Raw genomic sequence first — 26,953 nt, forward strand, 5'->3', positions numbered from 1 at the left:
TTTTAAGTAGGTAAGTCTACCCCAGATGGGCACCCTGACTTGATTTGTCAAATTGCAGCGGGGTTGCTAATTTATTTTACGGGGAAATAAAATTATTCAGCAACTATTTTAGGGTCAATTCCCACTGAAAGAGCAGAGGCCGGCAGCGGCCGTAAGAGCACGGACAATGTGAGAGCGCGGCGCCGCGCGGCCCACCGCGCTCGCGCTCAATCTCTTGCATTTACGGCCGCTGCCGGCCGCTGCTCTTTCAGTGGGGATTGACCCTTATTCACTTTGGTCACAACAGAGCAAACAGTTTGTCTTAAGATAAACGCTGGTTTAATCTCAGTAAAAACTTAACTACTTCTTAGATCACGACATAAAAAACTTCTGTTAGAAAATAGATTTAATTTTTTGGCAACTCTTCCAACGATTGACACTTGACAGTGACATTGTCATCATTCTCAAGAGGGAGTGCGGGGAGTGGGAATATCTACGAATTTCTATAGTGAATTGGACTTTGTAACCTTTACGAAAATTGAAAATTGTTTTAATATAAGTTTAAAGTTAGTGTACATATTATCGTAAAACTATATTTAGCAAAATGTTCTCTCCAAGCAGCAGGCACTTGCTCTTTTCGACGCAGGTTAGTTGTTTTTTAAAGTTTACCCTTCATAACAACCCATCTACCACGTAACTTTCCGTAGATATTGTTAAAGTTATCCAAAGTTGCATAATATTTATTATTTAAATAATAAACGGTGATATTAATTGTTTTACCACTGTAGCATACCCAAAAATGAACAAAATTATCTCATCATTTATGTTGTTATCAATATTCATCTTGTTGACTTACTGTACCCCTCGTACTTCCTATCTACTAATTATCTCCATGTATGTAGTATGATTAGCAGTCCTATTATTTCAAGGTTGTCATATCTGTTGTTAAGGTGCCAAATTATTTTTTGGGATATCTAAATAATAAATAACACAACACCACATGTTATTTTATAGCAATACATGGAAAAGTGTTTACCGTAGTTACCCATCATAACTTTGTCTCATAGACTGTCAAACTGTGACAACAAACAGTCCTAACACATGTTTTTCTCTTGTTCCTAGTTGAGGAGGCTACAGAGCACTCTGGTGGTAGCTGAGCACAACAATGAGGTCCTGTCACCGGCCACTCAGAACACACTGAGTGCTGCCAAGAAGATCGGTGGAGATGTCGCTGTGCTGGTCGCTGGCACCAAGTGCGGACCTGTGAGTTTATGCTTCTGCACACATAATGTGTGAGCTTAATTATGGTAGTTAAATGTATAGATTGTGAATTAATGAAAAGGTTTGGCAGAACACCAATTGAACCATATTTAAATAAAAAGAAAGATACCATTATAAATGTATAGTACAATGTTTTTGATATTTTCTACTGTTAATATTAATCAAGATTTATATCTCTCATGTTATATTTTTGGCTACTTGAAAAATGAATCTTACTATTTCAGGCAGCCCAAGCAGTAGCCAAAGCAAATGGAATTTCCAAAGTGCTGGTGGCTGAAAGTGACAACTTCAAGGGTCTCACCCCCGAGTCTCTAACACCTCTCATCTTAGCCACCCAGAAGCAGTTCAACTTCACACATATCCTGGCTCCAGCCACCGCCTTCGGCAAGGCTGTTCTGCCAAGAGTAGCAGCTAAGCTGGATGTGTCCCCTATTACAGACATCATTGGCGTTAAGGATGCTAACACCTTTGTCAGAACCATCTATGCAGGTATACATAATGCTTATCATTCTCTTCCGTTACTTTGAGTAAAATATTTACATGTTAGTAAACATGACAATACTACTTACAACTAATCAGATCTCAGAATTTCAATATCCACAATAGGTATTGAATACTAAACTGGAATACTTACATAAACCTGTGTTTACATTATTCATTCATTACCTTGACCACATACAATACCAGCTGACCACATAATACACTTTCTTTACACTGAACATTCAATGGTATTTTTGCTCAAAGTTTTTTAACCATATTTCAGGTAATGCTGTCCTCACATTGGAAGCCAAGGACAACATCAAGGTGATCACAGTCCGTAGCACAGCATTCCCCCCGGAGCCACTCGAGGGAGGCTCCGCGGCCGTAGACAAGGCACCCGAAGGCGACTACAAGACAGACCTTGTTGAGTTTGTCAAACAGGAGCTTGCCAAGTCTGACAGACCTGAACTTACAAGCGCTAAGAATATTGTTGCTGGTGGTAAGGAAATACTCTTATTTGCTGTTGCTATAAGACTTGTATCTAATTGGAATAGTCTAATAGAACCTCCTTTTGATCTTCAGATTTTCCAATGTGAAAGTACTTCTACTTCGAAAGTAAATTCTATTTGGAATATTCAAAATTTGACAGTACTTTATTTAATAAAGTTTATTATCTTTTTTTTTTTCGTTTGGGACCATGTTATGTTGTGCCAGTGTGTAGCGTATTTTTTTATTTTATTGTCTAAACACTGATTGTCGTCACCAGGTCGTGGTCTAAAGTCAGGAGACAACTTCAAGCTTCTGTATGACCTAGCCGACAAGTTGAACGCCGCGGTGGGCGCTTCCCGAGCGGCCGTGGACGCTGGCTTTGTAGCCAACGACTTGCAAATCGGTCAGACCGGCAAGATTGTTGCTCCTGTAAGTATTAATTACACTTTATTATCTGCTATTACTGATTATTTAATTTATAAGAGATCTTATCCAAGCTTGACAGAGTTGGAGGTCTGATAAACACTATAATTTCATTAATGAGTAATTCATTTTATTACTTTTCTACAATTCCGTGGCAATTGAGAATATGCTTAGAACGAACTTTACTTGTGAGATGACGTCCAAAGAGCCAAAAGAGCGAGATAGAAAAGAGTATGGAAGGAGAAAACACTGATGGTGAATTCTGTGGCAATTTTTCCCTACTAATAATTTAATTTAATTTATTTATTAACCAAAAAGTCATCCTTACTAATATTATAAATCGGAAAGTGAGTTTGTTTGTTTGTTTGTTCCGCTTTCACGCCGTAACTACTGAACCAATTGCTTTGAAATTTTGCAGACGTAAAGTTAGAAGTCCGGATTAAATAATAGGGTACTTTTTATCCCGAAAAAAATAGATATTCCCGAGGGAAAACAAAAATATTGTTTGCTTGATGGATGGATTGTAGATGGCGCTGTGTGTCGTTTCGCTGTCGGAGTTGGTAGCAAAAGTTTATACTGACTTACACGCTCATATAAATGATGATCAATGGCTCTGCGAACGCGCAATATTAGCACCAAAAAATGAAACGGTCACTAAAATAAATGAAAATATTTTGAATGAAGTTATGGGAGAAAATACTGAATATTTATCTGTAGACACAGTGATAGAAACAGAACATAGTGCCTCATGTCCTGTGGAGTTTTTAAATTCTTTGGAATTATCTGGGGTGCCTTCTCATAAATTAAAACTAAAAGTAGGTGTTCCGGTGATGCTCATGCGTAATCTCGATGCCCCTAGACTGTGTAATGGTACCAGGCTGCGTGTCACTCAGCTTGGGCGGAACATTATTATAGCCACTATTTTAACTGGCGCAGCAAAGGGTGAAAGTGTACTCATTCCTCGGATTCCGATTATTCCAACAGACCTCCCATTTCAATTTAAAAGACTACAATTTCCTATAAGGGTTTCATTTGCAATGACCATTAATAAAGCACAAGGCCAAACTCTAAGGGTTGCTGGAGTACACTTAGAAAAACATTGTTTTTCGCATGGTCAGCTCTATGTAGCGTGTTCCCGGGTTTCCAGTGCCCAAAATCTGCATGTTTTTGCTCCACAAGGGAAAACGTATAATATAGTGTACCATTCAGTTTTGGTTTAACAACTAATCGTATCCAGCGTTACATCGCGCTTCTTAGATTTTTCCGTGGGAATGAGAAGTTTTCTTATAGTTGTGATTTATACCGCAATATAACCGAATTCCACGCGGGCGAAGCCGCGGGCGGAAAGCTAGTACATAGATACATTAAAATCATACTAAATACAAAGCTTGTCTTGTTTAAAATATGTTCTTATTAAAATGTTTGTGTTGTTGTGTTGTAGGACCTATACATCGCAGTAGGCATCAGTGGTGCTATCCAGCATTTGGCTGGTATGAAGGACTCCAAGACCATTGTTGCTATCAACAAGGACCCTGAGGCACCCATCTTCCAGGTAAATACACATCTAAATATTTCATTACATCAGTAATTTATTTAATATCGTTTCTACCCTCATAACATCTATTAAAAAAAAAGTTTGTGAGGGTCTTATACCATCCGTATCCTACATTGTTAGAAAATTAAATATTAAATATCAAATATAGCCGATAGTGACGTTTTTATCCACTGTCAACAAGTCAAGGTCTTAAAATTTTTATCAGCACCTTATCTTTTTGTAAATTACGAGCGTTTAGTGATAATGGCACAAGTTATGATTTTTTTCTTACATTGATTAATATGGGAGGGAAATCTGTAAATTAGCAGTTGCCTGATATCTTTTATGACTTACTTACCATTTTGGTGTTTATTGAAATAAAATTGTCGTGTGCGAAACGAAGTATATTATATAGAAGTTTGCTTACAACATAAAAAATATACGTAATTACGCTGTTATTGGGTTTTATACGTTCCTATATAGGTACTATTTTTTTTACTAGTTATTCGAAGCAAATAAGAATAAAATTTTAATTCAGATAGTCACATTTTTTTTTATTATAAACATTTAACTAAGAAAACCTTTTTTTTTTTTTATACTTTTTCAGGTGACCGACTACGGCTTGGTCGCTGACCTGTTCAAGGCTGTTCCCGAGCTCACATCCAAACTGTGAACATTTATAAATTAAGAGAGAAACACAAGCAGAATGGAGTACATAGTCTAACCTTTTTAGATGAAACTTTTTATTCTTATACCAACTTTTATACCCTTCCCTCGAGATTTGTGAAACTTTATTGTTGATCAGTGTAATTTATCATGTGTAAGCGAATCATGTATGTAAAATAAAATATTGTTACAATGTTTTGGTTTCATTTTTATATCGGTTAGCTAGGTATAGATATTGCACAGGATAGAGATTTTAGAACTTCAATAATTCATAATAAAATACGGTGTGACGAGATTGGGGTCTTCGCTCCTCTTTAGTTTTGCTACTCGCCACTAGATGGCGCTGATACCGCGTTACATTTCAAATGTAAGGATTTTTGAGTGATTGAGATTGAAATTATACATTGTGCTCTTATGTTTGAATTATTTTTCAGCGCTAAAAAGTAAAAGTATGAAACAATAAAAAAGTGGTCAAAACTTTCGAAAAGTTAGTAAGCAACACTTTGATTTTTGAAATTGAATGAGTAGGGTATACAATAGGTAAAGGCTTTAGTTTTTTGATGAAATAAGTAATTTTATGACTATTAAGATATAATAAAGGTGCATAATGAGCTTTTTTAGAATTTTAGTTTTGTGAATGAGCTTATAGTTTTTGGTGTTATGAAATCGTACCAACATTAACTTAATTTAAATATGTAAAAAGAGATTTCAAACCTACTGATAAATACCGATTACCTAAACTTTTTAATGCCTATCTATATTTATACCGGACCTGTGTTTATTAATCGCGAATTTGGTTTAAGCATTTGAAAGTCTGGTTTAGTGAATGTCTATTTAGCATTATACAGGTTTAAACCAACAGGAGGTAAGTGCACAGTCAATCATGTCAGTAATGATAGTCCCAGGGGGAGATGCGGTTTGTTCGCCGAGTGGCATTCTCGTTATCATATCTGACGGCGAGGGGCGCGGGCGAGAGGCGGAGCCCCGGCTCACCCCGCCCACCGGCGCCACGCCCGCGAGCCTCGCCGCCCCGACACATATCATTAGCATTTAGCACTATCGAACATGCCGCGGCCACCGCGCGATTCCTACGGCGATCAGAAACCTCCGTACTCGTACATATCCCTGACGGCGATGGCGATCTGGAGCTCCCCGGAGCGCATGCTGCCGCTGTCGGAGATCTACCGGTTCATCACGGACCGCTTCCCGTACTACCGGCGCAACACGCAGCGCTGGCAGAACTCGCTGCGGCACAACCTCTCCTTCAACGACTGCTTCGTGAAGGTGCCGCGCCGCCCGGACCGGCCCGGCAAGGGCGCCTACTGGACGCTGCACCCGCAGGCCTTCGACATGTTCGAGAACGGCTCGCTGCTCAGGAGGCGCAAGAGGTTCAAGCTGCACACGGATCAGAAGGACAGCTTCAAGTCGGAGCTGGCGGCGTTGGCTAACTTCAATCAGCAGTTCCTGGCGGGGCAGCTGAACGTGAGGGTTCCTCCGCTGCAAGTGTTCGAGGCGCCAGTGATTCCTAGTGCTTGTACAGTGACTGATACGGATAAGGACAGTTGGAGGAAGTCGTTCTCCATAGACAGTTTGTTGAGTAGTGGAGTGGACAGTAAGGCCAGTGGTGATGTGATCGCGGATGCGCGCGCGCCGGTGGCGGCGTACCGGCCAGACTTGTTGGCACTGCAGGCCATGTGGCCGCCATTCCTGCCGCCATCGCCACTTGAGCATCTTCAGTTAAGACTTAACTTTCAAAATATTATCGATAATTTTCATTTTTATCTCCAACAACCGTTGCACTCTGTGTAACTTATTATTTTAAGGTAATGATGACTGTATAAAGTGCAATAGTTTTAGGTGATTCATAGATATTAAACCATATTTAATTGTGGTTTTATAACAATTGTTGTACCTAAATAGATGGTCTGTCTACAAAGATGTTCATGTTATTTTTTCTGATATTGATATCGGAGTACCTAATAGGTAAATTACAGTGAGTGCATCTTATCTACAAACGCATTTGTATGATACCTACGTCTGTCTGGCTGAGTGTGCCTATTTAGGTATATGTAATAAAATGTTCAAGTGGGTTCCATCAACGCAAAGAACAGCTCAGGTAGGTACCTATTTTGCTTTGTTTAAATTTTCACTGTAGTGCTGTACTTTGTCTTATTATAATTAAAATCTTACCTATTATTAATTACATGTGGAATTTATTGATAAAAAGGATCATTCTAAGTATTTAATTTTCAACACTTTCGTTATCTTGCTGTCCTTACCTGATACAAAATGTTTGCTAAAAATAGGATGTATTCTGTACATATTTAAACTATTATTAAATGTAAATTATTAGAAACTAAACCTATGGTATGTTATGATGTTACAAAACTGTTAAAGTTTATTTCATATTTTTAGTCTTTCATTATATTGTTAATTTGTCACATTAAATTAATTGTGTTATCATCTGCTTTGACAGTGTCAAATTAATTGTAAAGTAAGTTAATTAAGTACATTTAATAAAATAAATGAATGTAAAATATAAATGCTGTATTTATTGGAAAAAAGCCGAAACAAGAAACATTTAATAGGTCATGTTAATATGACCTAAGTTATGACTAAGTTGGTATGGTAAATAGGTAAGTACAGAACAGATAGTTAAAAATATAAATTACCAGAATAAACCATCCTCCGAGCCTTTTCCCAATCATGTTGGGGTCGGCTTCCAGTCTAACCGGATTCAGCTGAGTACCAGTGCTTTACAAGAAGCGACTGCCTATCTGACCTCCTCAACCCAGTTGCCCGGGCAACCCGATACCCCTTGGTTAGACTGGTGTCAGACTTACTGGCTTCTGACTACCCGTAACGACTGCCAAGGATGTTCAATGACAGCCGGGACCTACAGTTTAACGTGCCATCCGAAACACAGCCAATGGTGTCTAAGATATACTCAGAAAGTACATACAAACTTAGAAAAGTTGCATTGGTACTTGCCTGACCTGGGATCGAACCCGCGCCCTCATACTTGAGAGGTTGGTCCTTTACCCACTAGGCCACCACGACTTTAATAATCATTTAAATCTAAATACTACATGATAGAGTTCTTAGTTACTCACACTCTATTTACACATTGGCTGCCTATTTTCCTTTTACATAAAAATATACAAAGCTATACAAAAGACAGGTGATGTCTATGAACCAGTTTTATGGATTTTATACAATTTATACGGGAGGTTACGTATTAAACGTGTTATAAATCGCCTCCCTTAAACTCGTTTAAGCTTGAGAAGGGGGCTGCTAATGTAATCGGCGGAGTCGGCTGCCGTGACGTACACGTCATTTTTTGTTATTTATGCTCAACGCAACGGCTTGGGGCTGTTTTGGTAATTAATATAGAGAAATGGTTAAATTGAGTGCCGTTTACCCTCGGGCGTTCCCGACCCCCGCCACTGAATGCCGAACACCTTTTGTATTCATCGTCGAGTTACGACAATGCCGATGTCACCGTGACTTCGAGTGAACGGTCGGGAAAACAGATTGGTTGCGTTAAAACCCGGTACCTATTTGGGTTGCATTTAATAGGTAAGCTCTGATTACACTATTAATATAATAGAAGTTGCAACTAAATTGTGTAAAATCCCTTTTAAGCGATAGTTGAATATGACGCTTTCGAGGAAATATCGCGCAATTTTAATTAGTTAGTAGTTAATTTATTATCCTGTAGGAAACCTGTAACTATTACGATACTATTGACAATTAATAATGAACTTATTATTAAATTAGGAAGTTATTATTATTATCTAAGTATTTCAAGAATTACTTGAGGTTAATGTTCATTATCCTTAAAGGTACCTAATCATAATTGGGAATTACTTATATTAGTAGGTAAAATGCAGTTAAAATATAGAGTTAATTGCAATTTCATGGAATGAATAGGACTGATAGGACTTACCTTAAGATGTAGGAAAAGTAAGTAGCAAGTTAAGCACTAATTAGGTACCTACAAGTAATTAATAGTATAAAATGAGAACGTGTGGCTACACTTGAATTAAATGGTTGATACTTTGATATTTTATAGGTACGATTAGATTAAATAAAATAGTAGATAAGAAAAATAGCTTAGGTACCTATACTTATGCAGTTACCTATGAATTTGTTCTATTTAAAAACAGAGCTTTAAATTATATCTCTTTAGAAAATACATATAATTTTGGGTAATAATTAACTTGTATGTACCTAACATAGTTGTTGTGCTTCTAATTCCCTTGAATTTACTATGATATTAGAGCAGCAGAAATATAGCCTTACATGTTTCTTATTCTATTGTCAAATATTTAATTATTTAAAAGGCGGTTAGCTAATCATTAGGATTTTGTAACGTTTGGAAATTGTGGTGTCTAAGCATTGTTGAACTTTTCTCAACACAATTTCTCTTGTCAGAATTTAGACTTACGATACCTGTTAGGTCAAATGGTAGGTAAGTCACACTGGGTATCTACAGTAGGTTCCAATATTTATTTTAAATCTGTTATAATTATCAAGTTATCAAATATCTACGTATCTACCTAGTAGTTGGGTAATGTTTTTTTTTGGTGGAAAGACATCAAATCTTCCCACTATGGGTGCAGCGTGAGGGAGTGTCAGACTCGTAGGTAGGTACTGACTAAAAACCACCATCTTTCTTTTGGAGCCCTTCATGTGTCAGGGCCGTTGTAACTCTTTCGCAGGCAGATCAATGAATATCCTTAAAGAGGCTATTCCAATAGACGTGGCTACTTAAATAAACGTAAGCGAAACAGTAAACGTTTAAGACGACTCGTGAAGAAGACGATGGTTAGGCTGTCCACATTTTACAAGGCAACGAAGGGTGTTCAATACTTACTCACTTTTGATAAAAAGAGAGTCGTACCTAGAGGTATAACCCGTAGATTCGATCCACCCTGTATCTCACAAATCGGTGGCTGAAAGTATAACGAGTGGCTCAGTACCCCAGTACATTTGTACGAGGCACAATGGGTACTTGCGGCTGTGCAGCCTATAACAAATATTGGACGACAGGCAGCTGATTGGACTCCTTTACAACGAGCACTTTTACTGCCTGCTTTACTGGCAACACCGCATTGAAACCTCTTTTGAATTACTAGCGAGTATTTTTTTCGCTATGTGTGGATGTTGGTTGAGTGTGTTCAAATGTTGGTGTGAATTTTAGAAAGAATAGTATGTTTGTAGTGTTGCTAAAGAAATATAAAATGACTTAACAAATAGGTACCTACCTACCTCAAAAGTATAAGTTACTACAGTGCACTAGTATAATACGAGTAAAAAACTTGTGGCTAAATACAATAAAAAAACAGTAATTCAATTACTGTCACTATGATTAACATCGTTGATATTTTTAGAAATGCTTTACCTACAATGCGCTACTGACAGGCCAGCGTAACGTCCGTAATACCAACAGGCTGTCACAACAACATCAGCTATAACTCAACAAAACAACGATAACCACTACTGCAAACGCATTTTCACGGTTGGTTTGACCTACGTGATTTGTGCTCATTTTATTAGCTTGGTACTTTCACAGTGGGAGCTTTTATGCTGGTGATACGGTACCGTTAGTGCCAAAACGGCATGGTGGCGAAGGAAATCGGTTCTCACGCGCACGCACGGTGTCGTCAATGGAAAAAACCTTCCGTGGAAGACGGTAGTGATTCGTATTAATCAGCTGCGACCACCCCACTGCAGGCTCTGTCGCGCGATGATATGTACACTCAACCACAAAGGAAATTGAACTTACAGACGAGGTTTTCCTCGAAGTACCTAATTTACCTTTTTGATTTGCGTAAATATTATATTTTGGGCTGTGGTTATTGTGATAACAGTGAGTAATTGGGATTTTATTTTTAAAGTATACATTTCTGAAGCACGTCTCATACGCACATCATTATCCTTGTTACTTAGAATTTAATATTTATTTCACAAAATTCCTTGCTTAGTGAATGTTATATACATTGTTATGAAAGTGTGTAAGTAACTTCCTCATCACACAACACATGAATCAGACAGTACCGCCCTCAATATCAATTACATTAATTCATTAAATCATAATCACCGGCCATTGCCCGGCAGCATTATAATAATTTCGTCAACAACTTCGTTCTCGCCTGTACTCGGAGAGGAAGGCAGCGCGGGCGCAGAGTCCGTGCGTGACCGATCCACTCAGCGTCAAATTCACGGCAAGTCAAATGTTTAATTTGCTCTATAAATCACGCTATTAAAAACATTTCAAGGGTGTCATCGCGGCACCGATCTCATTGGAAACGTGACGGCGAGCTGTGTGGTCGAAGCTACTCCATGTTGGTATTCCGCCTCATTGTTGGTATACTCATTGTACGAACAAGAATGTACACTCACATAGAACAAATTCAATTTGTTGAGATGAAATTGAATTAGGCATTGATGTGTGTCTTTTTATTGTGCTGCTAAGTTATAATGAAGCGCAAAATGATGGTATACCTCGTTGGATAGACTCGATTAGACGTTAACTCATTTATTTGGTAGCTTGGTTCTAAATAGGAGTGAATAGAGAACGTATTGATTCATGTGGGAACGTGTTGTGCTACTGTTTAAAGAGTTTTTTGGATGTGTTCGCATGATCTCATCGAACGTGACTTGCTACACATCCTTATAGCAGTAGCCACTTGTGTCTGTATTTACTGATCGGAATTAACGATATTGATTTGGTAAAGAATTTTCATCAGGGAAACATTACACTGATTTAAAAAACGTATTCCAATAAAGGATGATAATAACGGAATACTAAAAATAGGATATGGTGCTACCTACTGTATTTCACTGGAGCCTGTTTCAAAGTTACAATAACACCGAAATTTTGTTTTTTTAGGTTTATGAAAACTGTTTATTTTTTAAGTATCTATATTCTATTGAGGGTTTCCATGTATTCTATGAACTTTTATTGGTTACCACAATAAAAAAGTATTGGATTCTTTCTATTATTAGGTTCTGCGTTTTGTAATTCGAGGGTTAAGAACTAGAGTAGCGTAAGGGCAAAAATGCAAAAAAAAATTTTTTTCACCATTCGTTTATTTAATCCCCATATTTTTATGTGCCAAAAAACTGGAACGATGTAGTGAGTTGATTGCTTAGTACAACAATAACGTATAACAAAAAAAGATATTTTTTTATTGCCAAAATGAAGTGTTTCTACTTACAATAATCTTGACATTATTTTCTCAAAAAATTACGAGCACAACGATCGTAACTCGATTTACAGAGCGAATAAGACACCAAAATATGCCATCAATGTAATCGCTAATATAGCGTATCTTGTTATACGTTATTAACGCAGAAAGTTTGATTATGTAGGCTTAGTTTGTTTCGTGCCAAGTAAACGTAAAGTACCGCTACTGCTTATGGGTCCTTGTTTCGTAAGCTTCCGTAATTTTTCTTCCTGCCAAAAAAACGTAAGGGTGGGATACGCTACTATGGCACTAATTTATGTAACAGCCAAAATGACGTATGTCAACCAGTTTTTGAAAAATAAATTTTATTAAAATAAAACCGTATTTTGATTGACCAAAAAGTTAATTATTTTTTAGGCGATAAATAAAGTTTTATTATTAGTAAAAATCAGATATCTAACTACTATAGATATGCCACATAAAGGGCTATAAGATAACAGTAGGTAAATTTGAGTTGTTTTCGGGCTCTCCTGAGAAGTTGTCATTTTGGCCTTACGCTACTCTAGTTCTTAACCCACGAATTACTAATTGGCCTTGGTACTTTCGCACATTGAAAAGTTATTTAAGCGACTGTTAAAACGTGATCACTAAGTCTTTGTTTAGGTATAAAGAATCTATTTTAGTAACAGTATTTTTAAACCAAGCTTGTACTGTGGTGATTCATACATGCAATTACTGGTGGTAAATTAATAGTGCTACGCGCTACGAGGTGCTACGAAAATGCGTAACGCTACGGCTGATGTCAACTTACATATTGTTGTGGAAATTTTCCTTGAATCTTTGAATATCTAGAAATAAACAGTATACCTATATAAAAATATCACGGAGGAGTCACGCAAAAAAGGTTTACTGCCGAGTTAGCTTATTTCTCAATTTCATATACAATAAAAACCTACTGTCTTGGGGATGGCCCCAAGTCAGTAGGTCAGTGAATCAGAAATTAGTCGTTTCCTAACGTATAAAGATGGCTATACGTTAGGAAACGACTAATTTCTGATGTTTTACTAAGACCTGCTTTATACTATATTTAGTAAGCTGTCATTGAATCGGATCAATACTACGATTCTTATAAGACTAGCTTAAAATCCATATTTAAGTACTAAGCTCAGTACCTGTAGGAAACATGAATACTACTATCAAAATACCCTACCAATATTTTTCGTCTAACAAAGTTATAAGGAATCGTCCTTAAACCTCGAGTTGCGTGACTCCGAAAAAGTTCGGAGGAAGCCAGGCCTCAAATTAAATTAGATTAAATTGATTTATTGATGGAGGAGCGTGAGTCCTCCGTCGCTTCGTTCCGCACTCCGGCGCAACTCTAATTAATGCTATTCGATTCGGAAACGTACCGGAAAAATTAACGGACGCTGCGGCCCAATGAGATGCTTCGTGATTTGATTAAACCTCTATGGAGTGGTTGCTTTTTGTCTATGGGGAAATTATATGCCTATGTTATTCTTCTTTATTTAAAAATTAGAGAGTAAAAAATATCCTCTATAGTTTTGGTGTATATAGGAGAATAATTTGGACTTATTTTGAGGAAAAAGTTTTGTTATTTTTTGGGATGGTCATATTATGAATGAAGCTCTTTCTTATACATAATGGTGTCCGCGATTTGTGTCAAGATTGTGATTGTTTCACCTTGTTCATGTATTTTACCAACACCATTTCAGAGTATCCATTTATTTTTTACACCACACCTGAATATTTCAAAACATAAGAAATAAATAAATGTAACATTTTTTAGTCATATCGATATAACATCTCAAGCTTGTATTCATAATGATTACAATATTAGAAGCTAGAAAACATAAGGAAGTTAAGAAACATGAGTAGATTCCCCTTTTTGTATATAAGTACAGTCAACATCAAAAGTAGCTGAACAAACGAAAATTTTCAAAACTGCAAAATACCTTCGTCGTCGATAACTTACCAGAGTATTCGACATTTTTTTAAGCTATATATACATACATAAGATTATTTTTAATTTTATGTAAATATGTGTACATTATGTTGTGGTTTAATGTTCATGTTCAAAATAAAAAAAACGTTTCCTTTAAAAAAAAGGTATTAAGAATAATATTACAGATGCAAATTTTTTCTGTAGTTCATAGCGTTTGTCATGTAAAAAAATTATGACCCTTTACTTTGTTGGGTATCTTTGAAAATTGTGATTTGTAGTACCTACCTTTGGTTCTGAAAGTACAAAATATTTTCCTCATCTCGTTGGTTTTGAAAGCTCGAATGATACTTGTAGATTGTAGAGAACAATGTTGGGATACAAAATGATAAATTAAAATTTTGACGACTATTGTTTACTGAGAAAAGTTAATTATGTATTGTTTTCAGTAATAGGCTCATAAAACTAATTGGTTGTGCAGCTAATTAATTGCCGAGTTATTACGAGTGTTCTGATGTAATTTAAACTTAGGGATTTCTATTTTACTCGAATTTGCGTAATGACAAAAATGATGAGACATTACACAAATTCATTTGTAATTTTTGTGGTTAGTTAATTCATGTATAATATGTACATGAATCATTTACCGTTTTTAATAAGATTTATTATATAGGAAAGGTACACAAAAATTACCTTCTTGGTATTTTTTGTGTTTAGGCCTGCAATCATTTTAATTTAGATCTGCAGTAACAATTAAATCAAGATAGTTAAGGAAAGTTTGTGATAGTTTATTGTGGGCCCAGCAAGGGCTTGAATAACATACCGCTTCATCCCTATCCTTTATCGAAAGTAAATTGAATGAGAGTCGAACTTTATTCAAGCTTCAGGGCTTCATTTCACTATAAGTATTACGCATTAGTAATGATAAGGCTATTAACCATCCCATCGACCTATCTTGTATCTTAATTAAACGTACATTAATTAAATACCGTAAATGACTATTGAAGCCACGGGCATTAATCTGAATATGATAACGAAACCGCGAATCAAACATTAACAAGGAAGTGTAGTCGTATAAAAGCGGTTTATACGCGATAATTCCGATACATAAAACATTTCATTATAGGCAGCGAGGCCCCATTATTCAAAGATATTTATTCATGTCGAATGATTGCCTTTCTTTTGTGTATCGACAATGGCGTCGTCGGCGTATTCCATTTGCGCGGCACCGCTCTTGTTCGCTCGCATTGTGCACGCGAGCCGTTCTTGTTTCCCGCGCCGCTCGCTGCTCGCACGCTCGACGCTCACCTATTCTATCCAACATTAAATGGAGCCAAGATTGATGAGCTTAGACACGACCTGTGACACCTACTACCGAATGTACCACATACCCGTTTGTTTGGAATGCGCTTTATTTCACCCTTTATAATAAACGGTAATTATTGGTAGCGAGCCCATATGTATTTATGTCCGATCGGCCTTTGTCTAATGTTTGGACGAGCCCGGCCGACTAATAGGATTTTTTGTACGCGCCTGTTATATCGGAGTAGGTATTAAAATGACGTTAATTTATCTTTTAGTTTATACCGCTCCGTGAACATTAATCACCGGTCATTGAATTGGTGTACGAACTAAATTAATGTAAATTAAACTTAAATAGAACACAATATATTATGTGAGGATACGTGTGTTGGATTCTTAGTTTAGTTACGAAACTTTTTGCGGTGTAAATTGAATTAATTTAGTAGAGAGAGAAAAAACACATCAATCAATAGTTGTTTGACACAGATAACAATATTTCTTATAGTAACGAGTGTCGATATCGTATTAGTAGTGAAAGTCGTCGGCACAGAAAGGGGTCTAAACTACTAGGTGCATGGGAGTCATTACATCTAATTCGATTGTTTGGGCAGCGTAGATTTGGGCCAGGCGCGGTGGTTGCGCCCCTGTAATTTGTACCGTGCCGCCGCGCCGCAAGCGCCTTCTCGGAAACTAACTATTCGGAACTATGATACGCTTCATGCTACGAACTACTTATACGTTTTCAAAACGTAAACATCATATGCATTAATGTGATTGTTTGATATCAAAATAATACAGTAGGTAGGTAAATTAATGGTTAGATAATTTTAAAGCATATGCAAACTTGTGCCTCAAATACCATTCGGTGCCTACGGGGCAAGAAGAAAAATTATATCTCATAACTAACATGCTGGACAAAATATATGTGAGAGGTAGAAGGAAGTTGGAAGTGTTGTATGTACCTAATAAGTATTGTGAACCAGGTGATACTTAAGTACTTTACTAAAAAAATAGTAAAGTTATATCACGACACTTAGCTGTAGAACCATTTTAGTTATCTGTATAATAAATTTTATTACTTGCTTGAAGGAGCTTCTTTCCGCAACCAGAAAAACTACTAAGTATGTTTTTCATAAGAGCTCTAGACTATCTGAGCATCAAAACTTAAAATAGGTTCAGTAGTTTTGGCTTAAAGGTTGGAAAAACAAACAGACATAGTTATTTTTGCAGTCACTTTCTCGTTTGTAATATGAGTCATTTTTAATTGTAAGTATTTTGATAAATAAATGAATCAGTACCAGTTTGCATAGGACTAACCTCGCATAGTGATACTAAAGCTTGCAGTATTATTTATATTAATGACGTCAAAATTTAAACATAATATTATAAGACCAATATTACCAAAGTTTAGTATGACAACAGTAGTTATGAATGCTACACGTCATACCGGTGGTTATCCAAAATACTCATTATTATTTATCCTGTTAAATTAAATTATTTAACAGTATTTCATTGTTCATTATTTTAGGTAGCCTAATTAATGAGATTAAATATTCAGGCATTTAATTTTAGTGTAATTTTTTTATCTGTTTATCGAGTTTTATGACGTACCTAAGCGTAAGCGTAACCGCACACTGCTGACTGTATTTCATTTATTCATCTATACTAATATTACAAAGCTAAAGAGTTTGTTTGTTTGTTTGCTTGAACGCACTAATCTCAGGAACTACTGGTCCGATTTGAAAAATTCTTTCAATGATAGCCATAGCATTTATCGAGGAAGGCTACGTTTTATTCGGGTTCGTGCAGAGGTTCCCACAGGATGTGGATGAAGCCGCTGGCAGAAGCTAGTTTATTCATAAGAATGCAAGCTCACAGCTAACACCAAAACGCTTATATCTATACTAAGCTTACAGGAAACTAGCTAAGATTACAATGCAATTATAAAAAAATATACAATTAAGAGCGCTATTACAAAATCGAATCGCTCAGGTTTAGGTAAATTAGACGATAGCCGGCAGCACCTGCGGACCGCCACGCGGCACAAACAAACTTGAGACTTTGCCACTTTTATTTTCGAAATAGTTTATTGGTTTTATAGTTTATGAAATATTATTTGTACCGATGAATTTTATAACCTAGAATAGCTCGATTGAGTTACAATAAACAAATAATCGTTTACAATTTTTAAATTATTTAATCGACAACCAAACTTTTCACCATGTTTATCATTCAGGTATAAGTAATTGATTTATAAAAAAACTAAAATCTATAATTCGTCTTCCATGTATTGTATCTTCATTTTCCTGCAACAATAAAAACTAGGAATGTAAATAGTTTATTAAAACAAATATGTCTGTTGCGAGTGACAAAAAATACTTACCATATTATTTGTACTGGTATCCGATTGAGTCTGATAATCTGAATTAAATATGCTTTCATTATCCTGCAAGAATCAAAGATATCCAATAATATTACCATGCAACAGCGAAACTAACGACGATGACATTTACGTACATATTTCTATATAACCAACATTAAAAAAAGAGAACCCAATCTATAACATTTTCGCATTAGAATATCATGGGTTAATACTTGTGTATATTACATTTCAATCAGATCATTATAACTAATAAATGAAATAAAAACTCACTAGTATCAAAACGAGTTCGTTGCGCAGGTTGCGCTATATTTTTCGAGCTCCGGCGAGTTTGCGCGGCGCAACAGCGAGCGATACGTCCTCCCTCGATAAGCGCTTGGCGCTGACTAAAGTTGAACACCGCGCGTCACAAGATTTATATTGATTTTTGCATTGCAAACAAAAATTATTTTAAAATATTGTTTTACTTTTAAATAGACCAATTATTTTTTTCAAGCTTTATAACAATACCACCTTAATTATTAAATATGTTTTATTTGAATTTGGATTATACTTTCATAGATAAAAAATATAGTTTTGTACGGAAAATTGTCAGTAACTCTCAGTTTTATAGAATTATTTTTGGTGTATTACTGTATGAATTGTAATAAATTGGTGTAAGCAAGCACAAGTACAAGATATAGTTGTATCTTGAACATTTTTATAAATGGTTAAATTGCTATATCCTCGTAGTACTGAAGCATCAAAAGATTCCCAAAAGCAACATTTTATGAAACATCCTTTGCAGAGACAAAGATTTTACTGATGTACGTGGACAAATTAAAATATTTATTGAAAACAGCCCCAAGATAAATGATCAAACTTTCTTAATCTTATTTTTGTTTTTTTTTTTGTGACTATATCCAAAGCATAATGACGCATCAAAACTCGTATAAAACTCGAAAATTTGTGATAGCCCTCTTAACAAAAAATAGAAATTATTTCTTTAAACTGTTTAGAAACGTGTTGAACAGTTTCCTGTAGGCCAAATATCTGATGATCGTTATTTTATGTATTTCTTCCTCGTTGGTCGCAAGTGCATCTGCTATGACTGATGTCTCGGGTTCGACTCCCGGGTCGGGTCGAAATCGCTTTGTGGGTTTTAGAAACTCACAAAGCAGTCTGTAGTCTGGAAGTTGGTGATTGATACATACGTGCATCGGAGAGCACGTAAATGTCGGTCCTGTGCCTGATCTCTCTCCGGTCGTGTCGGATTACCATCGCATCGGGCTATGAGAGTGAAGGAATAGTGAGTGCACTTGTGTCTCCGCAAATGCTTGTTCACTATAATATGTAATGCGCAGTTGGCTAATCTCCTTATATGAGATGTACTTTTCAAATGCTCGATCATACTATCGGCTGATTAAAAAGTGCAGTGCGCTGATACTTAGGTACTCTAAGTTTGATTTAAAGTATTTTCATTGCTACGTGCCCAGTCCGGTGTACCTACTTAGTTTCAGGCTCACTTATTACTCAGTAAGTAATTCTTAATACATTAATTTTTCGCCTACCTATTGCAAAAATTAGAGCGACTCATGTGCGTAAGCACGTAACTCAATTACGTGATGCCAAGACCTAACTCAACAAGTATGTGCTTAGTCATTTGAATTTTTCATTTAATGTATTATGTTATACCTGCGTACATTGTCTGCAAAATTTTACAGGAAAAAGAAATTCCCAGGAACTACACGAAGGAATATTACAGATTTATGTTCCACTAACTTATAACCGTTGTAGGAAGCATAAGTCGTGGTGGCCTAGTGGGTAAAACACTAGTAGGTACTCAGCTGCATCCAGCTCGACTGGAAGACGACCCCAACATAGTTGGGAAAACGCTAGGGAGATGGTGGAAGAGGCATAAGTTGTTTGCTCTTCGCATAGAGCCATAGAGCCATACTGTCGTGGGTTCAAGATCACCCATTCCTCGCCCTCTATCCACGCTCAGTACGCCAAGACTGATTTGACTGCGATTTGTTTGCGGTCGATTGTAAGAAATTAAAATAGATACTGTCGGTATATCTGCAGTACTGTGAGATGAGCTTGTGAATGCTCTGGCCGTTTTTGTATATAATATATATAAATAAATGAATTGTTTGGTATTTTTTTAAGTAATAAGTTGGCCTATCTTGACTTTTTTTAGAAAGTCAACATCAAGTAACCTATTACATTTAAAATTTTGTGGTACGTACTATCCAAACGAATCTTGTCTACCTTAGGAAATTATATACGAAGATACTCTTACGCCAATAGTAGGGCAATTTCATGTAAAAACAAGAAAATGAATAGTTCAAAACTAAAAAGGGAAATGCAATTTACATGTTAAAGCAATGATAGAGCTCAGTCAACAGCTAAAACCGCAATACTACAAGTTCTTAGAAATACTTGCATAACGTTTGTGAAGGTAACACAATAACGTATGTATCAGTGTAAAACAAAACGTTTGCTTGATCATAACAAAATAAATGTTTATGTTGTTTGTACGAAAGGCCGCAATTACCGAGGGCGGCGGCAGGAACGGAGCGCGCGGCCGCGGCTGGGCCACTACGATTTTTATCTCAAACGGTGAGCCGACGTTTCCATCCGCGTAATTACAGAGTTTAGGCCATAGAGTGAATTATTAGACGCGGCGCGGTGCGGTAATCAACACAATAATTGTTATTCACGGCGCTAGTGTTTGGCGCTGGTCTGCGGCGGACGGAACACAAATTGAATTTCGTACAATTGCCGTGTAACGGTCTCGCTTTGTTACCTTTTTATGTACCCATCACGTGAGCCGCTTTTTGTTTAGCTTAATAAAGAGCAATTTAATACGTTTTTTAACACGCAAATTAAATTTATAACGCTATAAAAAGAATAAGTCTTAATCCACGATAACATAAATCAGATATCGCAACAAAAAATTATAAAATACATTGCAGATTTATTTCAGTTAACGGTTATGAGATTCATTCAGAAGTTAATACATTTTTGATTATTGTTGTGCTGATTACACAATGCGATAAGAAATCTATGTTTTGAGGTAAAAGTCAATTTTACAGTGATTTTCAGGTAAAAAATGTATTCGATTTCATCTTTCTAAAAATGGGGTTAAACTTGTGATCTGAGGTTCGCAGAACGCTTCTAAGAACACACGAGTCAGTTATTCATTGAAAATAAACTGAAAGCTTTTAAAAACAAAACAAGGAAACTACGTGGCAATTTATTTTCGTAGGGCGGCGCCCGCCCGCGCAAATTCATTACCAGCACAACCTGGCGCTTCCGTTTCCGGAGCCCTGTACTACAACATACAACCTTAACTACCATAGTGTTCCATAGCACATACATTGCTGGTATATTACGAAGCTTAGTTTGACAAGTGTGGTTTGACAGCGCAATGTAATGCATATGTGTGAGTTCGTAGTGTTGTGTTAGTGTTCGTGGTAGAATGCGTGGATCATGATAGCATCGACTTGACGTGACTGCGACTTCGTTTGCTCAGCCGTTGCTTTGTGGAAAACTAACATAAACTTCTACTGTTTTGTTTTTCATTAGTTTTTTTTGTATTTTCCGTGTTGTAGCTACAATTATGCGATGTTTTGTAACTGGGCTTTTTTGGTTAATGGTTTAATAAGGCGTGTGTAGGAGTTCGTTTGCTTTTACAAAACGATTTTGCTTTTTGCTTAGACTTAGAAGATTGAGTAAATTATTTTATTGCTTGATATGTAGGATTTTTTCTAAGGTTAAGTTTTTTAGGAAGCTGATTACTTAATAGCTATTCTTTATAGCAAATTCTAGTAAGTATAAGTAATGTAAATTGATAAAAGTACCATGTACTTCATTATCTCATATGTCAAAATTGCACTGAACTAAACCCTGTTGTGCTCGTTTTATGGTAGATATCTTAGTAACAATAGTCGAAGAAAAATCGTGTTATCCGGCCGCAGACATCAAACTTTCATACCATCCATTTTAAATTCAATTTCTTCTACTTCAAACAACAGCATTTCTTTATTTTTAGATCCGAACACCTGGGTGGAAACAGGTGCACAGATAACATATAAGCACCTACCTACATATACCTAGTCTCACAATACATAGTGGGTATATGATACGATATGATATATTTATTGACGGGTTGTTCATAACAGACGTGATATGGGACTGTAAAGGTTGGCATACATAAATAACGCCCGTCAGTAAAGCACGTTGCAGGTGGAGACACGAGGCTCGTCTACCCACGCTCTAATGTCACAGCTTAACAATAGCAGTGCGTCAATCAATCTAAAAATACTTATATAAAACCAACTTCTAAAAAAAATATTAAGAAATCATTTGATTCCAATTGATATTGAATCAAATTATGTATTTCGTAACTGGCTAAAAAAAACGAAATTATAGAAATCTTTCAATTTACTGGAGTTTTTTAACCAAGTTCTATAGCGGATCAAAAAATATTATGTATCTAAGTATAAACAAGTATCTCCACCTTTTTAAGTCGGTTAAAGGACTAGTGGTGCCATTGGCTTGGCATAAGCATTTCCTCATAAGCCTCTATGTAGGTATTGTTGAAAACCACGCGGATATCATTTCATTCATCTTTATTAGTACATAGTAGTTTTATACAACGTGGCGTAAATTTTTGTTGTAAACTCAGATAAATCAAGGCGTTGTAAACAATTAAAAGTTATCTTTATAGGCAAGTTTGCCTACGTGCAAAAAGTTATCTAGTTGGTATGTGGGAAAAGCCACAAGAATATTAAAATTTAATATGATAAGGCCTTATAGGACCATGATAAGAACTTAACCAGGTAAACCACATAATTAACAAATCATGCAATTAGATACATATGTCCCCTTATATCGCAGTAGTAACAAAAATATTTCCTGTCTTATTACGTACTCAGAAAAATGCCATCGCCATATAGGCCGTATTTAATGTGGTAAATATACCAGGTAATTTAAATCAGTCTAGAGAACAATGAAAAATAGAATTCCTAATTAAGGTCCTAACAAATTGGCTAAACATATAATGAGAACCATTAAGAACCATTACAAAATTACTTTTCCCACGTTTACACAACTTGGCAAGTGACCTAAATAGGTCACATTATAAGTTGAATGAAGCCAAACAAGGGAGTATAGCACCATTCTCTTATCTTACTGGAATCTGTATCATTGAATTAGCATGTAGGTATAGTTAGGATGCAGTTGGTATTAATAACTAACAACTAAATTAAGAAAAATTAAAGATGGTCCCTGAAAATCTGAAACGAACATATTCTTCCATAAAAAATGCTAAGAATCTGGTCAACTGTCGGCGGACTGTTTAGTCTGCATTAAGTATGCATGTACTCTAAAGTTCTCAAACGTCACAAAATAAACTAAAAGGTAGGTAACTATGTGTCAGTATAATGTGGTTTTCCCCGGGTTCAGAAAGATTTGAAAAATCCTTCATTTCAGGTATACATACAGTCATAAAAGCCAAAACAGGCTATCAAAGTTTTATTACTTAATTTGGTTTACTTAGTCGATGATTCAGTAACGAGTAAGGACAACTCTTAAAGTTTTCATATTGGTTATTCCAAATATATAATATACAAGTATGAAGTAAAGCATGGTCTAAAGTTCAATGATAACAATTTCCTTTAAATTAACAACACATAATATTACTAATTCGATGATTAACAGTCAAGAAACAATAAATCTCCTTAGTAATTAAAACAAAACTATTAATAACTTGTAGAATTGAGTAATTGTACCTTTTTATTCTGTGACTCGGTACTCGCAATCTCTTGATATGTAATTCAATAACAATAATCGGATTCTCTTTAACGCCGACAAGAGGCGTATGCCTTACAGCAAGAATCATTAACTCAGATGACTCACATACGATTTTAACCTTAATTGAAAAGGTGATAAGACTGATTTTCGCTTGTGAAGGTCTTGGCGCTTATGGTGAATCGAAGAGTTATCTATTCGGTAATAGGCTGGTTTGGTTGAGCTTACAAATAACGAATCGTTACGAGTGTTGCTCCATACTTTGTACTCTCTGGTCCATTGTTTCACTGCACTATTAATAGACAAATGTAGAATTGTTAATGTAATTATAGAATTGGGGTTCGTAATTAGAAAGGTGACTTTTTAAATTTTATTTCCAAAAGTAATTTGATTAGCTAATTTATATATGGGACATACAATAGTCGAATAGTAAATCGATTACATTGGTAAATTGAATTTACATTGTAATAAATTACTAATTTAGTTGACGAGTTGAGTGTTTATTATTTCATTGTATGAAGTTAAAGGTTTCAAAAATGAGTACGTAGACAAAAACATTATTCATTACCAATGCAACTTGTATTGTATAAAATCTCGAACAAGCAGAGAGGGGGCAAGCTAGCGGCCCGGGTTCCTCAGCCTCCCCGCCATGTAGGCGGACACCTTCGCGAGATATCTGTACCCGGTTATACATACAAATTGTGATCTCGTCGACTTGCAGATGCAAGATAAGAAGCAATTAAGCGCCCATGAATATATGTACGACCCCGCTTCGCATCCCCTCTCATACATTACCACTTTTCCGAGGCCGGTTAATAAATAAAATCTCATATTTGCGCTCGCTCTGCCCAATGATATATAACGTTTGTTAATTAGGTTATCTCAGCATCGGCATCTTCAAAGGGCGAAGGTTTAAAAGGCTCGTTGATATTAAAAATGCCGCTTATAACTTTTATCATAAATCACCCTGTGGCTAAATCGCGAGGGCGCGCGAAAAAATTCGATCTACTTGGAACAAAAAATATGCAAGTAATGACGAAAGCACCCTGAGAGCTTTTTTGAGTAGCTGCGGACTTGCTTAGAATTAATTGTGTTGAGCCCACTGAATAGCCGGCTTGCCACTAAAATATTTATCTTGTAGTGTAACTGTGTAACACTTGCCCTCACTATAAGAATTACAGGACAAAAAGTGAACTAAAACATTGAATGACGTGCACATAAGCACGTATATTTTTTATTTCTAGACTAAAACTAAGGAAAAATTATGGCACAAGGTGTAAAGTGATTGCGTAGCATTTTAAATAGGTTTTAGAGGAAATATGTGGTTTTGCGGTCACATACTTAATTGCTTAAAAACTTTCATTGTTACCTTACTTATTACAATATTATACTAGACTTAAATAATTATAACATTGCAAGCATCTGGGTTCAACCTTTAAGCAACTATGCCCAAGGAAGATACGTACGGCCTATAATATGTTAGATTACGGTATGTCTGACAAACGGTGAACGTGTAGCCTCCAGATCAATTTTACTCATGTGGTCACTAATTAGCCACGAGTTCACCTTAAACAGTATAAATATGAGGTATTAATGATCATTCAATACTCTTAAATGCAGTACCAAAGAGAACATTAACGAAATGTTCCCCTGTATTTTCGAGATTGTTCCCGTTGTAAAGAGACCGGCGAACAGTTTAATGAGTCCCAAGAGGTCTCGTCGAAAGCAGAGCGTGGGCTCGTGATTACCATGGGCCCCCTGTAATAATAAAACATCGACAAGCCGCCTTTATCGAGTGCCTTCTCGATAAGCATCCGTGACGAATTCGCACCATTCGAGCGAGCCCTCGGACCTACGATACTCGTGCACATGGCCGTTAAACACGTTATTAAAACGACTAATAATACACCATCAACAACCCAAAATATGTCTTATAATTTAAGTTCCAAGATTTATTTTTGACACCGGTGAGTCATATTTTATACGGTTCTTACAATTTTGAGGGAAAATGACCGAGATATTCATATCGATACAATTTTAATTCCAATTATAATATTACCACAGCGGCTTATCGTCATTTTGAGGAAGTTCTTGGGTTGAACAGTTTTTAACCTGAATACTACGTCACGGTTTTTACTGCAAAATTATTGCAACCTCGATAACAACAAAGCGTCATTGATATTATTTGATAAAATTAATTTTAAATTATATTCGGAAATGGATAACGTATAGAGAAGTCGGTCATAGCTGATTTGATCCGATTATTCACGATTTCAAAGATGAATTTCCCCAGAAGGTGAAATTTCGCTAGTGAGACTGATTATAGCGGTCAAACGGAGAAAAGTGGTGAACTGGTAAAAATAATGAATTTCATGGGGAAGGTACAGAATACCTACATTTGTTTTTTTGTTGGTAAAATTTTGAAAATATATTTCTAGCACATTAATCTATGAAAATGTTGTTTCTTGACTGTTTCTGATTGTCCTCATCGTTCAATTAGAACAGCAAATTCTGCTCGGTAGGTTTCTACTTTCATGTTATTAAAAAAATATATATTTATAAGGAAATGTCAATCACATCTATTTTATTATGTACATTATATTTTAAAATAAACTAAATTTATATTTACATAAAAAAAAAATTCAAAAATTGTTTAGAACTTTTCAAATGTAACCTACGTTCATATATGGTATGTAGTTAGGTATACCTATTAAAAATGGACAAAATAACAATTTAATAAATAATGTTACTATAGTAAAGTTACGATAGCTATTTTTGTCAGGCCTGATTACATTCCATATGTAGTCAGTTAGATACCATACCTCTATGTATAAAATTAAATATAGTACAAATTGTTTGTCATATTTTTAACAATACCTGCCGAAACTATCATGTTTTCCTTACAGATAAAATTTAGTCGACAATTGGCTAATCGGCCCTCATTGGACTAATGATAATTTAAGAGAATTTGAATAAGTAAGCTATCATTTATTTATTATTATTCTATTTTAAACGTATTTAGAGGAATGGAAGAAAAAGACATGTTGCGCCGACCCCAAATGACTTGGGAACAGGGCAGGAAGATGATGATAATTTTAAATGTATTAAGTTAGATCATCATCTTTTGTCCTTATCCCAATTTTATTTGGGTTCGATTTCGGTTTTTCTGTGGTGAAATTATTTCCAACCATATCGTCTTTCACACAAAACAAGCAACTTATGTAAAAACAATAAATAAATACCTAATATTTTGCAAAAAATAATAATATTATAAATTATTTTCAGGCATAGAAAATCTAATTGCAGCTCTACCTAGAAGACTATTAAGGCAGTCCTAAGCTTCTACAAAAACTTATGACTTAGTTGCGTTTGCGCATACAGACGGATGTCACCGCCATGTTTTTATCGGCGATCATTCACCTCGCAATCATTCACGAATTTGGGAAACGGTATAACAATAAAAAATA

The 26,953-nt window shown here is 35.9% G+C and overlaps 2 protein-coding genes and 1 long non-coding RNA gene across 3 annotated transcripts; 2 read left to right on the top strand and 1 right to left on the bottom strand.

The window, feature by feature from the left end:
- The first annotated feature begins 426 nt into the window (after window positions 1–426).
- Window positions 427–5,045, top strand: LOC110377782 (electron transfer flavoprotein subunit alpha, mitochondrial). The gene is made up of 7 exons (XM_021336798.3): window positions 427–625; window positions 1,102–1,242; window positions 1,485–1,749; window positions 2,024–2,239; window positions 2,507–2,658; window positions 4,094–4,204; window positions 4,794–5,045. The coding sequence occupies exons 1-7, from the start codon at window positions 584–586 to the stop codon at window positions 4,857–4,859; spliced, it is 993 nt and encodes a 330-aa protein (XP_021192473.3). The 5' UTR covers window positions 427–583; the 3' UTR covers window positions 4,860–5,045.
- Window positions 5,046–5,788: 743 nt separating this feature from the next.
- On the top strand, window positions 5,789–7,059 carry LOC110377781 (fork head domain-containing protein FD4). The gene has a single exon (XM_021336797.3). The coding sequence runs from the start codon at window positions 5,918–5,920 to the stop codon at window positions 6,659–6,661; it is 744 nt and encodes a 247-aa protein (XP_021192472.3). The 5' UTR covers window positions 5,789–5,917; the 3' UTR covers window positions 6,662–7,059.
- A 10,278-nt stretch (window positions 7,060–17,337) lies between these two features.
- LOC135119283 (uncharacterized) lies at window positions 17,338–18,657 on the bottom strand. Its single transcript, XR_010278111.1, has 3 exons — window positions 17,964–18,657; window positions 17,694–17,756; window positions 17,338–17,616 (listed from the first exon to the last, which is right to left on the bottom strand). It is a non-coding gene; the product is annotated as an uncharacterized LOC135119283 (long non-coding RNA).
- Between the last annotated feature and the right edge of the window lie 8,296 nt (window positions 18,658–26,953).

This window comes from Helicoverpa armigera, chromosome 3, assembly GCF_030705265.1.
Source record: "Helicoverpa armigera isolate CAAS_96S chromosome 3, ASM3070526v1, whole genome shotgun sequence".
NCBI classification, from domain to species: Eukaryota; Metazoa; Arthropoda; class Insecta; order Lepidoptera; family Noctuidae; genus Helicoverpa; species Helicoverpa armigera.